This window comes from Podarcis raffonei, chromosome 14 (assembly GCF_027172205.1).
Source record: "Podarcis raffonei isolate rPodRaf1 chromosome 14, rPodRaf1.pri, whole genome shotgun sequence".
Lineage (NCBI taxonomy): Eukaryota > Metazoa > Chordata > Lepidosauria > Squamata > Lacertidae > Podarcis > Podarcis raffonei.
The window spans coordinates 25,097,347-25,110,290 of NC_070615.1; the positions used below are offsets into that span (position 1 = coordinate 25,097,347).

General features: G+C 46.4%; 1 protein-coding gene across 6 annotated transcripts in view; it reads right to left on the reverse strand.

Annotated features, from left to right (window-relative positions):
- Nucleotides 1-4,105: 4,105 nt before the first annotated feature.
- MEGF11 (multiple EGF like domains 11) overlaps nucleotides 4,106-12,944 on the reverse strand; it is a 339,136-nt gene continuing 330,297 nt past the window's right edge. For 4 of the 6 annotated variants that reach the window (XM_053365790.1, XM_053365788.1, XM_053365791.1 and 1 more), the window contains 2 exons: nucleotides 7,298-7,504; nucleotides 4,106-4,371 (listed from right to left, as the gene is read on the reverse strand). In XM_053365790.1, the coding sequence (XP_053221765.1) occupies nucleotides 4,211-4,371; nucleotides 7,298-7,504 (368 nt within the window). In that variant the 3' untranslated portion in view covers nucleotides 4,106-4,210. Of the gene's footprint in view, nucleotides 4,372-7,297; nucleotides 7,505-7,618; nucleotides 7,696-12,944 lie in introns of those variants that run through there. The other 2 variants (XM_053365793.1, XM_053365792.1) reach the window with 2 other exon arrangements.

The following is a 12,944-nucleotide window of genomic DNA, read 5'->3' on the forward strand; positions in this document are numbered from 1 at the left end:
CTTGCTTTTAAACATACCTGTTCTCAGTTCCAGAACACTAGGAAGAAGGGAGGCTCAAATCAGTTTTTCCCAGTTGACACAGTAAGCTTTTCATGAATGACAATAGCTTTAGCGACAGTGCAAGGTTCACAAAGGATTGTGTTACAGAAGTACACAGCTGAGAGAAATTCAGTTTATTTTTTACAAGGTAGACCACCGTCATACGGTCAACAAATATTACAAATCTGTCTTGCTTTAAAAAAAGTATTGCCATTACAGTGTCTAGATTCCTTTTTAAAGGAATGCTATATATATATATATGTATGTATATATATATAATATTTATATGTATATATATGTGTGTGTGTTTGTATGTGGAACTGGATTTGCTTTTCACTGTCTCCTGCTGGATTTAGTAGTGTTCTTCTCCCTCCCCCCAACCCTCAATTTGGTTTAACCATCCAGTTTTTTAAAAGCCAAAGGACGTTCAGCTACCTGGTGCAGTCTCAACTGTGCAGCAACATGACGCATGTGGCTACTAGAGGGAGAGTTGTGTGATCTGAAAGCTTGCACCTTCTGATGGGGTAGCACTGGGTTGCCTTCCCCCTACCCCCATCTAGGCCTCCATTGTGCCCAAACCGCTGGTGGGGACAATTTCACCAGTCAACGCGCGTTGCTACAATCCAGGATGCGGCGCAGAGGCAGGATGACGTCCCTCCAAATTTGTGCAGCGGTTTCCTTGCTCCATCTGGGTTAAATGTGTTAACTTCCGAGTGAGACATGAACACAGTTGGGAAGTTACCCTGTCTGAAAAAAGGCCTTCATGGAGGACTTTTCCCATCGCTTAACTCTGAGGTAAGACTTTTTTCTTTCTATACACGTAATTAAAATATATATCCCCACTGGCCCTACAAAATAAGGTTCTGCTACTTTTCGTCATCTGCATAAGGCTTTCCTGGAAAGTAAAATGGCTCATTTGCCTCCCCCACCCCACCCCCACCCCTCATGCACACATGCAGCATTCGGGTAAATAACTACATTTCCTCCTGTGCTGTGGATAAATCTTGTCATCCTTCCTGGGGAACATCCTTGCTCTCTTTCGTAAGATATCCCCCTCCCTGCTTTAGGAGAGAGAGGCCTTCAGTACTTCATCGCCGCTTCTAGAGAGGGATTAAGCTGCCATTAGTTATCTCAACTTACCGGTGGATGTTGAACAGTTCAATGGGCTGAACGGGTGGGGAACCTCAGGTGAAATGTAGGCCTCTGCCTCTGGCCTTTAGCACCCTCCCCGGGGCCCAGAACCCTCGGTGCCCCTGCTTTCCACCTAGATTAATATTGCTTGGCTAGGATGTGTCCTTGAACTTGAGTAATGCCTCTTGCTTGTCCAAATGAATGACAGAGCAGAATCTAGCCAATGGCACAAAAGCAAAATTGACATTCATTGTTCTGCACACTTTCGCCTCTGGCCACATCTGCTACTGCCCTGTGGCCCTCAGAAAACTTTTCAGCCTCAATAAGGTCCCCCACTCTTGGGCTAAAGTCTGGCACTGACTCAGCTGAGCTTTACACCCAGCAACAAGGCTACCCAAGTCTGCTACTTGGCTGAAACCGATCCTGTACCTCAGTGGTGTAGTGGTCTGAGGTCACAGAGGGTCAAAGACCCCTTACTATTTCTGGAGCAGGGTCACTGTCTCCAGCATCCTCGAGCCGCCCAATCAGCATGAAAGGGGATGTTTTTGGCCACTGTGCTCCAAAGATAAGCATTCAGGAACACTGAAAACAAAAGGTGCTTCAGTTTTAAGAGAACGGTGTGTTTGCTTAGGCTGCAGCTCTTCCTGGCAACTTTACCCCTTATGTGCAAATAACATCTACTCCATCCTCCTCAAATGCATTTGGGCCTGGCTTAGAAAGAGTCTGGCATTCCATTTTGCCTGTAGAAGATCAGTACATCTGTGTTCACCAAATAGGAAGTGCATTCTTCTGTCCTGCATTTTTGCACTAGGAACATAGGGATTTGCCTTCTACTGAAGTCCCTGGTTTTGCAGGGTTTCAGAGAGGTATTTCCTAGTTGCTGGTGACTGAGATGCTGCTGATTCAGCCTAGGATTTTGCAACCCAAGCAGATGTTCTCCCACTGTTCCCATGCTAGCACATACCTACAGCCATGCAGAGGTAACGTACAGTTTGCTCACACACTGAAGGCAACAAAGAGGGATCTCGTCAGCATTGCCCATCTCCAAAAATCAGAAGCAATTGTCTTCATAAGGGGAGCCTGTTAGCTATTACAGGAAGACTTCCTAAATGAGTGTGGTGGGTCACTAATTGTCTTTCTACAACAAGAACTATTTGTTCTCAAATTACTACTCCAGCTGGGGACTCGCTTGAAGCTCTCAGAATGAGGGTGTGAGAAGCTGCCACGTTCTGAGTCAGATGATTGGCCACCTAGTTCAGTACTGCCTACACTTACTGGCAGCAAGTCTCCAGAGTTTCAGACAGGACATTTCCAGCCATACCAGGAGATGCCAGGGACTGAACCCGGGACTTTCTGCATGCGAAGCAAGTACTCTTACCACTGAGCCGCACCTTTCCACGCTGTGTTCTTAGGAACAGTGTGCATCAATAAATAGCATCAATGGCCATGTTTTATAACGTAAATGCGCACCTGGCATGCACATGTTCCTTATTAAGCAGTGTTGGCTTACTGCACCACGCTCTTTGGGAAAATACAGCTAGCTGGAGTGTGGGAATTCTCGCAGACCCAGAACTGAGGCCCAAGTCTTTCTGGGCCTGTTGTTTTACTCAATCCTCTTCTAGAAACTCCTTTCGTTTCCCCCATATATCTGGTTCCTACTGAACTCTAATACTGTTAAATTGGTATTTCCTGGTGAAGCAGCCTCCTCTTTGCAACCCCTCTTCGCACATGCCCTAAAAAATAAATAAATACATTGAGTCTGAACATTAGGTCATGCTCAAAACAATCTAGAGAAAAAAATGGAAGCTTTGAACAGTGACAATTTCTGTGTCTGCTGCCATGGCATCTTATGCGCAAAAGGAAACATCACAGCAAAATACTGTGTATAGAATGAGCAGTTGCCTGGTGGGGAGTGAGCCTGTTAAAAAAAAAAAAATCTTCTGGAAATTGTATGTTGTTGATTTGACTGTATTAGGTGGCATGGCTTGAAGGGAGGGCGTAGATCAGTGTTAAGTACAGGTGCTTGGCATACAGAAGCTCCCAGGTTCAATCCCCAGCAGCATCCCCAGGTAGGCTGGGAAAACCTTTTCCTGAAATCCTGGAGAGAGCTGCAGTCAGTCACCATCAACTGTACCAAGCTAGATGTTCTGACACAATATAGAACAGTTTCCTATGTTTGCACCTACCCTGCCAACTCTGGCATTTCTTTATGTGGCTGAGTATCTCTCTGCCTCTGAACCTTGTTTATAGTGGAATGCTGAAGTGTGGGAAAGGAGAACAGAAGCACCTCAAGGGAGTACCCTCGTTTCTTCTCTACTTGAAATTCACCTCTTTGGCACTCTCCACCGCTGCAAGCAAGAAGCATTTTTGAAGCAGTAGTGGAAGCGCATGAGCACCAGGTAGTTTGGTTCTTCCACGCACAGTTGCAGAATAGCAGGTGCACACTCAAAACAAACGCTGAGGAACTAAGCAGAGCTCAAGCACGTTGTCTAGCCAGCATGGCAGAAGCAACCTGAGCCCTGCTTCCTCCTGTGGTTCTTCAGTGCAGAGCTTATTTCTCCTCCACCGTCTTGTCTTTAAAAGTTCTTTTTTTAAACCCCTCTTTTTCAGCAAGTGATAGTATAGTACATACAGCTCTAAGAACTTACAGCAAGGGATCTTTGTCTCTTTCTCCCCTCCACCCCCACCCCTCCAATTTAAAAAGCAAAGTCAAGTCAGTAAGATACACTTTGTCCAACACTAGACTTGCATGAGAAACTGCTTCTGGGAGCCTTCCCCCCTTCCCAGTTTGTACATAGAGCAGTTTTTCTTGGTTTCTCCTGTGATCGGTATAAAACTGTCTTGTAAAAAGAAAGTGTTTCATGCAGAAGGAAGTTGGCCCAATACAAGTCTCGCCTTCGGGTTCCTTGCGTTGTTGTGTTGTTGTTGTTGTTGTTGTTTATCCAGCATGTAGCAGAACAAAACAGAAAGGATTGTCTTCTCTTCGGTCATTGCATCGGGGAACAAAGTTCATGAGTGCAGCAGCAGCACGCACAGCCCTCTAAGACTGCTTGTCCCAAAGTGTCCCATGCGTTGGGCTGTGTCTTACAGGGAGAACGTCATAGTGACAGGGGATGTGACTGTTCCTGGGCATGTCGTATGGGTTTTGGATGTAGACAGCATTGCGGAGACGAGCCTCTTGGATGACGCTGATGGTGGGCTCTGCAAAGACAAACAGGGGCCTGTTGAATAGCCTCCTCTAAGCAGCCACCTCTTCAGAAACAAAAGACTCAGGGAAAGACGCTAAAGACAAAAGATGTCTCTGCAAACACTGTGAGAATGATCCATTCCGAAGCTTGTTAGCTCTAAACAAGGAATTCTGGGATGGGTTGTTCTAGTAATGAGCCGAGGCTCCTTAGCTCTGCTACCAAGCTTTGGGGTAGCTAATATGGTGCCTTGCAGATGTTACTGGACTCCAGCTCCCATCAGCCTCAGACAGTATGGCCAACAGACAAGAGGGATGGGAGTTGTAGTCCAACATCACCTGCAGGGCAACACATTGGCTACCTCTACCATCAGCTGCTTCAGACAATTATTCCCTTAGCAAAAGCTTCTTTCTACGTTAACTTTGGCAGTAAAAGCATATCAATGTCTGTTCTCTCCCCCATAGGTAGCTGGCATAGTGTTGCCTAGATGTTTAGCTCATACCATCCCCTGTGCATTGGCCATGCTTCCTAGGACTGCTGAGATGAAATCCCGCACCATCCAGAGAGTACCACACAGACTCCCGTTGAACTTTTCCACCACAGAGATGGAAAAATACCACTATTAATGGTTTAAACAAGTTTTATATATATCCTGCGGCATTTTTGTGTTTAAGAGATTTAGTTTCTACTGTGTATGACTTTATTTGGAAATAGTTACACACTATTGGGCTTATATGTTACTTTCTGAGGGCTCCCATACGTACTATATCACATTAAAAAATAAACTTATTTCTGATCTTTATTTTCTGTAGATCTTGTTTGCTACCTCTTTTTGACTGTTTACATTTCATTCTGTACCTCTGATTTACCCAGTATTGGAAGTGGATGTTTGTTATTTCCCTGATATTGTTGTTAATTGTTCTATTTGTTTTTCTTCTCCAATAAACTAGTAGGTGAAAGTGAGCATAAATATGCTTATATTTATTTAACTGCTCCAAAATCCGAGAATACCCAAGAGTGGCATACGAAAACAGAATATAAAAGCATAACACAGATCATTAGTATTAAAGCTTTGGGTTGTAGCCAACTGAATTATAATATATCCACTGAAATTAATGGACCTAGTGAGCAAGGTCCATTGCTTTCAATGGGTCTCCCCAGATTAGGGCAAATACTAAAATAAAATCCCGAAGCAAGAAAATTAATAATAATGTTAAAGAGAAAATAATATATCAAATGCATTATCTGAGAAGAAATTTATCACAGTTATGTTAGAAATGCACACAGAAATGCTGGCAAAATTAAAAACTTTAAAAAGATTTCAAACTGATGTAGAAGTGTGGCAAAATGTACTTAAGTCTAGAAAAATAAAACCAAAATTGACAGAAACACCCATCTCTAAGAAAAACGTACACAAAGCAAATGTGGTAATGGATGTAAAGCTCAGGTTACTCAGAACCCCTATTTTTTCTCCCCCTCCCCTGTCTCTAAAATCCCAAATATACCATGTTTCTAGTGCCTCCAGCCAAAAGTGCATGAGCAAAAGCCACACACAAGCTGCTAGGTGATTACCAATATTTATGGAAGCTGGAGGAATTCTCTTTTAGTGAATTCTGGTGTACACTGACACAACCGATGTTTGAATCGGAACTTAAGTATCCTTTGGCTTCCAAACTTTCCCAGAGTTTGCAATATAGTTCTCAGCTCAAAGTACGAAATGCATTAGGCTCAAATCTGTTTAAAAATGCATACACCGAGATGAAACATGCTCTTCCTATACCAATTCCCAGGTGAATCATTATTATTATTTAATTGCAGATTAATTTGGAATCAGGACCAAACAGACTTAGGAATGAACGCAGGCGAAAAGTGACACAGACCAGAACCAGGCTGCTCCATCCACCCCTGACAGCAATCTAGGAAGAGAGGCCTCAGCAGCCCTACACTGGTCCCTCCCATGGCTAAGGAAGCCCCAAATAAATTATGCAGAACAGTGAAAACATTAGGAAAAGACAGACATGTGCATAAAAACAAATTAAGCATACTGGCGCAAAATTTGGCACGTCATGCAATTTGGATTGCTGGGATGTGGAACTTGAAATAATTATTCTTGGACGAAGAAGCCACATAGCCCTAGTTAATAGGGGCATAGCGTGGGTTACCAGTGCCCAGGGCTCACTAAGTGTTGGCCCCCCTGGTGGACTGGGTAGGGGTCAGTCCCTTCACTGGCCAGCATCTAATCAAGCGAGCCTCTCCTTCCAAACCAGCCCCAACCCGGAAGCATGGATAAGGCAGCGAAACACAAAGGCAGGAGCGCAGCTGTGTTGCTCTGAGCATGGCTCTGGCAGTGCTTTCCTGCCTTCCTCTTCCTCCCTCCCTCCTTGGTGGGTGGCGGTGGCAGCACCCTCCCACTTGGCTGGTCCAGGGGCGGGGCAAAAGTGGGTGTCCCTTTGCTGGCTGTGAGGTGAAAGCACCGCCACCGCCACCCCAGCCCCAAAGGTCCCGCCCTGGCACCGCTTACCTCCCTGCAGCCCCAGGCTTGATGAAGGAGCCTGTCATGGGGGCGTCTCATTGCATCCCCTCGGAAATTTGTGCCCAGGGCTACGGCCCACCCCCCCCCCCACGCTACACCACTGCTAGTTAACCACACTTTGGGAAAGCCCTTTGCCAGTTTGCAAAGGAAACAGTAGTAACTTCGCACCAACTCAATGGGCAATGAGCAGTCGGTGTATATTTTTGGGCCTGCCCATTTGCCAGGGGTCATCAGTGTGGTTCCCCTGCTAGATGTTGCTGAGCTCCCATCGGCCTCCGCCAGTGTGGCCAATGAATGGGCAGGGGGCCATGGGGAGTTTTAACGCAGCAACACTTGGACTGCGCCACCGCTGATGACCCAGCACCGGCTGGACCTCCCTGCTTGCAGCTGGATCACCAGAGATACTTACCAACATCGTATATGTTTTTATTAGCTGCTGACAAGGCTGGTGTGTCAGAATAGGATGCGTCCCGGTGAACGGGAGATTTCATTTCCACATAGCTGCTCTCGGAATGTTTGCATGCCATGATGGGGGGGTCTTTGATGGTGGCGTAGGGGTTTTCGCTGCTGTTGAGGGAACAGGTGCTGGAGCTGCAGGCAGATCCCTTCATATAGTCTGCAAGACAAGAGCCGGGCCGGCCTCTTAGCACACATGCGACCGGACCTCGAGGAGAAGGGGGAGGGGAGGAGGGGGTTTCTAGCCCTCAGAGCGCACAGCACAGGGACCCACCAGTTACGCCTCAGGGATCTCCGAACCACTGTCTCTCCAAACCATCTGCTCATCCAAACTCATTCGCAAGTCATTTCCTGAACATTCAGTAGGAAAGAAAACAGCCCTTCAGTGCCACGGACTCTGCGGTCAAAAGGGTCTCATTTGCTACATTAAGAACATCAGTTTGTACACACACAACCACCCCATGCCACCATTCCCCACATCCCTCAAAGCAGGGCTGGCACAATCTGCGGCCCTCTAGATGTTGTGGGGTACAGCTCCCATAAATCCCTGGCCATTGGCAATGCTGGCTGGGGCTGCTGGGAACTGTAGTCCAATAATGCTTGGAAGGCCATGAACCAGCAACCCCTGCCTTAAAGGATAACACTGGTTAAGGTCCCCCTTTCCATACCAAGAAATCATGCACAAGTCCCACCCCCCTCCCTGGCAGAGAGAACCATGCTAGCAAGCAAAGTCTTTTGGCATACTGGGTATAATACCTGTTTCAGGGGTGGCACCTGGAAATCCCACACCACATTTAATGCAACATGGGTTTGTTTGTTTGTTTTAATTGCTTTACAGGGGAAAGTCCAGAATGGCATGATTAGATTTTCATGTTAAAATAGGTTTAGAAGGAAGATTGCTTGCTAGCAGAGAAATTCTGTAATCTCTACGGGAAGGTAAAATCCAGTTTTCACATTGCTCCCTCTTCTCTCCCCTCCCTCCTCTGCCTTTTTTTCAGACAAACAGCATTTCCCCCCCAAAATGTGAAATAAAACCATTGATATCTCTGCCTCTCCCTCCCCTCATTGACTTCCCGACTGGGAATGTTGGAAGCTCTGTGGGGCAGGGACCTGACATTTCTGTTTTGCTTGTGCAGTCCTGCAAATCACCACTGACATTATACACGGCAACATCATTTATAAGGCTGACACCACCATCTCATCGTAACACAGGAAACATTCATCTCAGGTGCGAAGGAGAATGCCTGCTCTGCAATCTTGCAGAGAGCCTCAGACCACCAGGTAAAAAAAAAAAAGCTTGGTTGGCTCTATTGTGGATACAAAGAGGGAATCGGATGATGGTCACTTACCTGTCACTTTAAGGATATTAGCTGGGGTTCCCTCCCCACCTCTCAGATTTCTTAAGGAGCATCCAGAGGAATTATGTCATGTGACCCAAAGTCTACCCCACCCTGGATGGCTCTAACTCTGCCTCTGTGGTCAGAGGCAGTAATGCTACTGAGTACAAGCTGCTAGAAGCCACAGGAGGAGGGGAGAAGGCGCTTGTGCTCAGGATCTGCTTGCGGGTTTCCCATTGAGGCATCTTGCTCTGAGAGCAGGGCTACCCTTACGTCCTTGTGATCTCTGGGTTTTCTTGCTGAAAATACAGGCATTCCACTGCCACACTTGCTGCCATCTTGATAGCGCTCTCTCTCTCTCTCTCTGCTTCTGATGCTATCTGCATTTCTTAACCATCTGCATGCATTTAACACCAGAAGTTATTTTGACCTGGGAGAAATGACCGTCTGAAGGTCACACAGCGAGCTTTGTGGATGAGTGGGGATTTGAACCTGGCTCTTCCCAATCCTAGTTAGTTACTGCACCCATCCCGCAACACACTCAGCCTTCCCCAACCTGCCACACTCCAGATGTTTTGGACTACAATTCCCATCAGCCCCAGCTGTAGTTCGTAACATCTGGAGGAAACCAGGCTGGGGACGGTGGCACTAGGCTGACACAACTCGCCTCGCTCTGAAGCAGGAATGGGCTGTGAAGGTGGGGAAAGGCATGATATTGGCACCCATCTCCCTGCTTCCAGCTAAGATCAGCTTCAAGGTGTGAAGGAGGGCGAGAGACAATTCACCAGGGAACTGGTTTGGAGAGTGAGCGAGGATTAAAAATCTCTCATGAGGGAAAGTACCTGAGTTTTTACAAGGTTGGTGAACTAGCTCCATATTGGATGCTTATGTTGTCTTTTGGGAACAGCCTGTTTTGTGTTTTTTTTAAATGACTGTTACATTTATATCCCACCTTTCCTGCAAGGAGCTCAAGTTGGCATGTTCTTTGCTCAGAAAAACCCTGAGAGGCAGTGAAGGGCCCCAGTGAACAGCCCCAGTGAAGTTTATGACTAAGTAGGAATTGGGGGGAAATGTCCTAGTCCAACGGCTACACAACACTGGCTGCCATTTTGGCCTGGCTGTGCTTGCCATGGCCTTTGGAAATTACAAAATGCCTCCAGGGTCTCTTTCTGACTCCACTATTCACTGCTTGCTGAGCGATGAATGTTTGCATTTCCTTCCTCACGCAGGAATTCACAGGTGAGGTCACATATTTGCATACAGAGTCATAACTTCTATTTGCATTTGCCCTTCTGAGAGCGGGAGCCTCTCGTCCTGATTGGTTAAAGTGCATCTGGCTTCTTCTCTATACATCTTTCAGCGAATGCTGAAGATGCACTTCCACCCTGGCCTTTGACACCTGAGACGTGCATTTTCAGTGCTCATCCTGTGACTGCAATCTATTTTAACTCTTTTTAGTTCTGAATTTTAATTTGTTGTAACCTGCCCTGGGACCCGCTGGTGAAGGGCTGGTCATACTAACAACAAAAATACTCTGTCTTACCAATAACTAACGGATACACATTTTTTAGAGTGTTCCTAACTACCTTAAGACACTTTAAAACTGATTGCTACTGGATTTAATTTTTGTCGGTGCTTTATCATTGCTGCGTCTGCTGCCCTCTGCTCCTTCAGGAGGAAGGGCATGATGTAAACTGAATATATTATTTCTTTCTTATTTATTCATAAGAGAGGCCCATTTATTTCTTACTGTTAACAGAGCCTCACAGTGCAAAGCTGCCACTTTACTACTGGATTAAATTCTGGGCTGTTTGGGCCAAAAAAAGTGGGGTGCACTGTGAAATGTAGTGACACCTCCCCAACCACCATCTTACTTTGCCCTGAAATATCTATACATAGAAATTATCACGTGCAAATTTCATGCAAATTGTACCACGGGCCTTTGCAAGCATACGAATCGTAGAATTGTAGAGATGGAAGGGACCCTGAGGCTCACTGAGTCAAACCCTCTGCAATGTGGGAATCTTTTGCCCAAGGTGGGGCTTGAACCCATGACCCAGAAATTTAAAGTCTCATGCTCTACCGACTGAGCTTCTTTCTTTCTCACTCACAATTATTCAAACCCCCTTTCCCTATTCAAAGTGTTGGTGCTGACCTTTAAAGCCCTAAACGGCCTCAGTCCAGTATACCTGAAGGAGCGTCTCCACCCCCATTGTTCTTCCCGGACACTGAGGTCCAGCGCTGAGGAACTTCTGGCAGTTTCCTCACTGCGAGAAGCGAAGTTACAGGGAACCAGGCAGAGGGCCTTCTCTGTAGTGGCACCCACCCTGTGGAACATCCTCCCACCAGATGTCAAAGAACTACCAGATTTTTAGAAGACATCTGAAGGCAGCCCTCTTTAGGGAAGTTTTTAATGTTTAACAGACTACAGTGGTACCTCGGGTTACATACGCTTCAGGTTACATACGCTTCAGGTTACAGACTCCGCCAACCCAGAAATAGTACCTCGGGTTAAGAACTTTGCTTCAGGATGAGAACAGAAATCGTGCTCCGGCGGCACGGCAGCAGCAGGAGGCCCCATTAGCTAAAGTGGTGCTTCAGGTTAAAAACAGTTTCAGGTTAAGTATGGACCTCTGGAATGAATTAAGTACTTAACCTGAGGTACCACTGTACTGTATTTTAATACTTTGTTGGAAGCTGCCCAGAGTGGAAACCCAGCCAGATGGGTGGGGTATAAATAATAAATTCTATTCTATTTTATTCTATTCTATTTTTGTAACCCCCTCTGAGAACATAAGAGGTGCTTGCTGAATCAGGCCCATGGCCCATCCAGTCCAGCATCCTGTTCTCACAGTGGCCAACCAGATGCCCCAGTGGCAAGTCCGCAAGCAGGACTGGAGAGCAAAGGCACTCTCTCCTCCCGTGGTTTCCAGCAACTGATATTACTGTGTGCCTGGAGTTAACCAACACTCCTTCTCCCACTTCTCCTATCGCTGTGGCACAGCTTCAATTGTCCATAAACAAGGGGGCTCTTGTATGCGGGTTTTAAATGAGAAAAAGGACACACACGGGGAAATCAGATGTTCCAAGTCCCATTGCAGTTTTGGCTCCAAACTTCACAATCCCACCTCAAAAGTTCTTTCCCTTTTCTTTTTTTAGGGGGGAGGGAAGTTAGACACACTTCAGCATCTCTTAGATTACTATAATGCATTATACATGGGGCAGCCTTTGAAGATAATTCAGACACTGCACCTAGTGGAGAATTCAGCAGCCGAATTACGGACTGAGACCAAAAGACCTGAGCTTATTAGCCCAATTGTGGCCTGACTGCATTGGCTACGGATTAGTTTCTGGGGTCACGTCAAAGCTCCAGTTTGGGCCCATAAAAGCTTAAATTGTTCAGGACCACAATGCTGTACGGGCTGTCTCTGCCTCAATATGAATCAGCCCAAACCTGTGGTCTCCTTCAGAGCTTTCATCTGGGGGTGGTGTGGGGGGTTGCGAAGTGCGAATGGGCCTTTTCAGTGGTGGCTCCCCCACAAAGTTCATGAGATGCTCTACCATGGAAACACACCTATTTCCATCATTATCAGTTTTGGTGCTAAATTAAGACCTTAATTTACTCAGATCCGGAGGTAGATCCAGATGTGACCCACCCTTCAAGACTGGCCTCCGCCTGTCAATCACCTGATAGCATACAATCAGACATCATAGTCCCCCACAACTATATGGTTGTTTTCCTAATGCAGAAATTTTAACCACAGCCACTCCTGCTCCTCCTTCTCCCCATCAGCTTTCTCTTGAGCCAGATTAAGAGGCATGTAAACCAGCAAGCAGGTTGCAACGGTTTAAGTGTTGCAAGATTCAGGACAAAGTGGGGAGGGGAAATAGTTGAACTATGGAATGTGATGGCCACCAACTTGTAAAGCTTTAGGAAGAGGATTGGACAAGTTCACAAAGGATGGTGACTGGCCAGGATGCTTCTGAATACCAGTTGCTGGAAGCCACAGGAGATTAGGGCTCTTGTGCTCATGTTCTGCTCCTTAGTTTCCTACAGGCATCTGGTGGGGCACTGTGAGAAGAGGATGCTGGATCAGAATGGCCTGATCCATCAGGGCTCTTCTTCTTATGCTCTTTTGTTGAGAGGAGGAACAGGTCCAGGGGAACTTTGTCACTGGACTGAGGGGCCTTGCTAATGTGACCAACCATGGACTCAGCTACACTAGTAAAGAAACGATTTGAAGGTGCTATAAACACGCAACA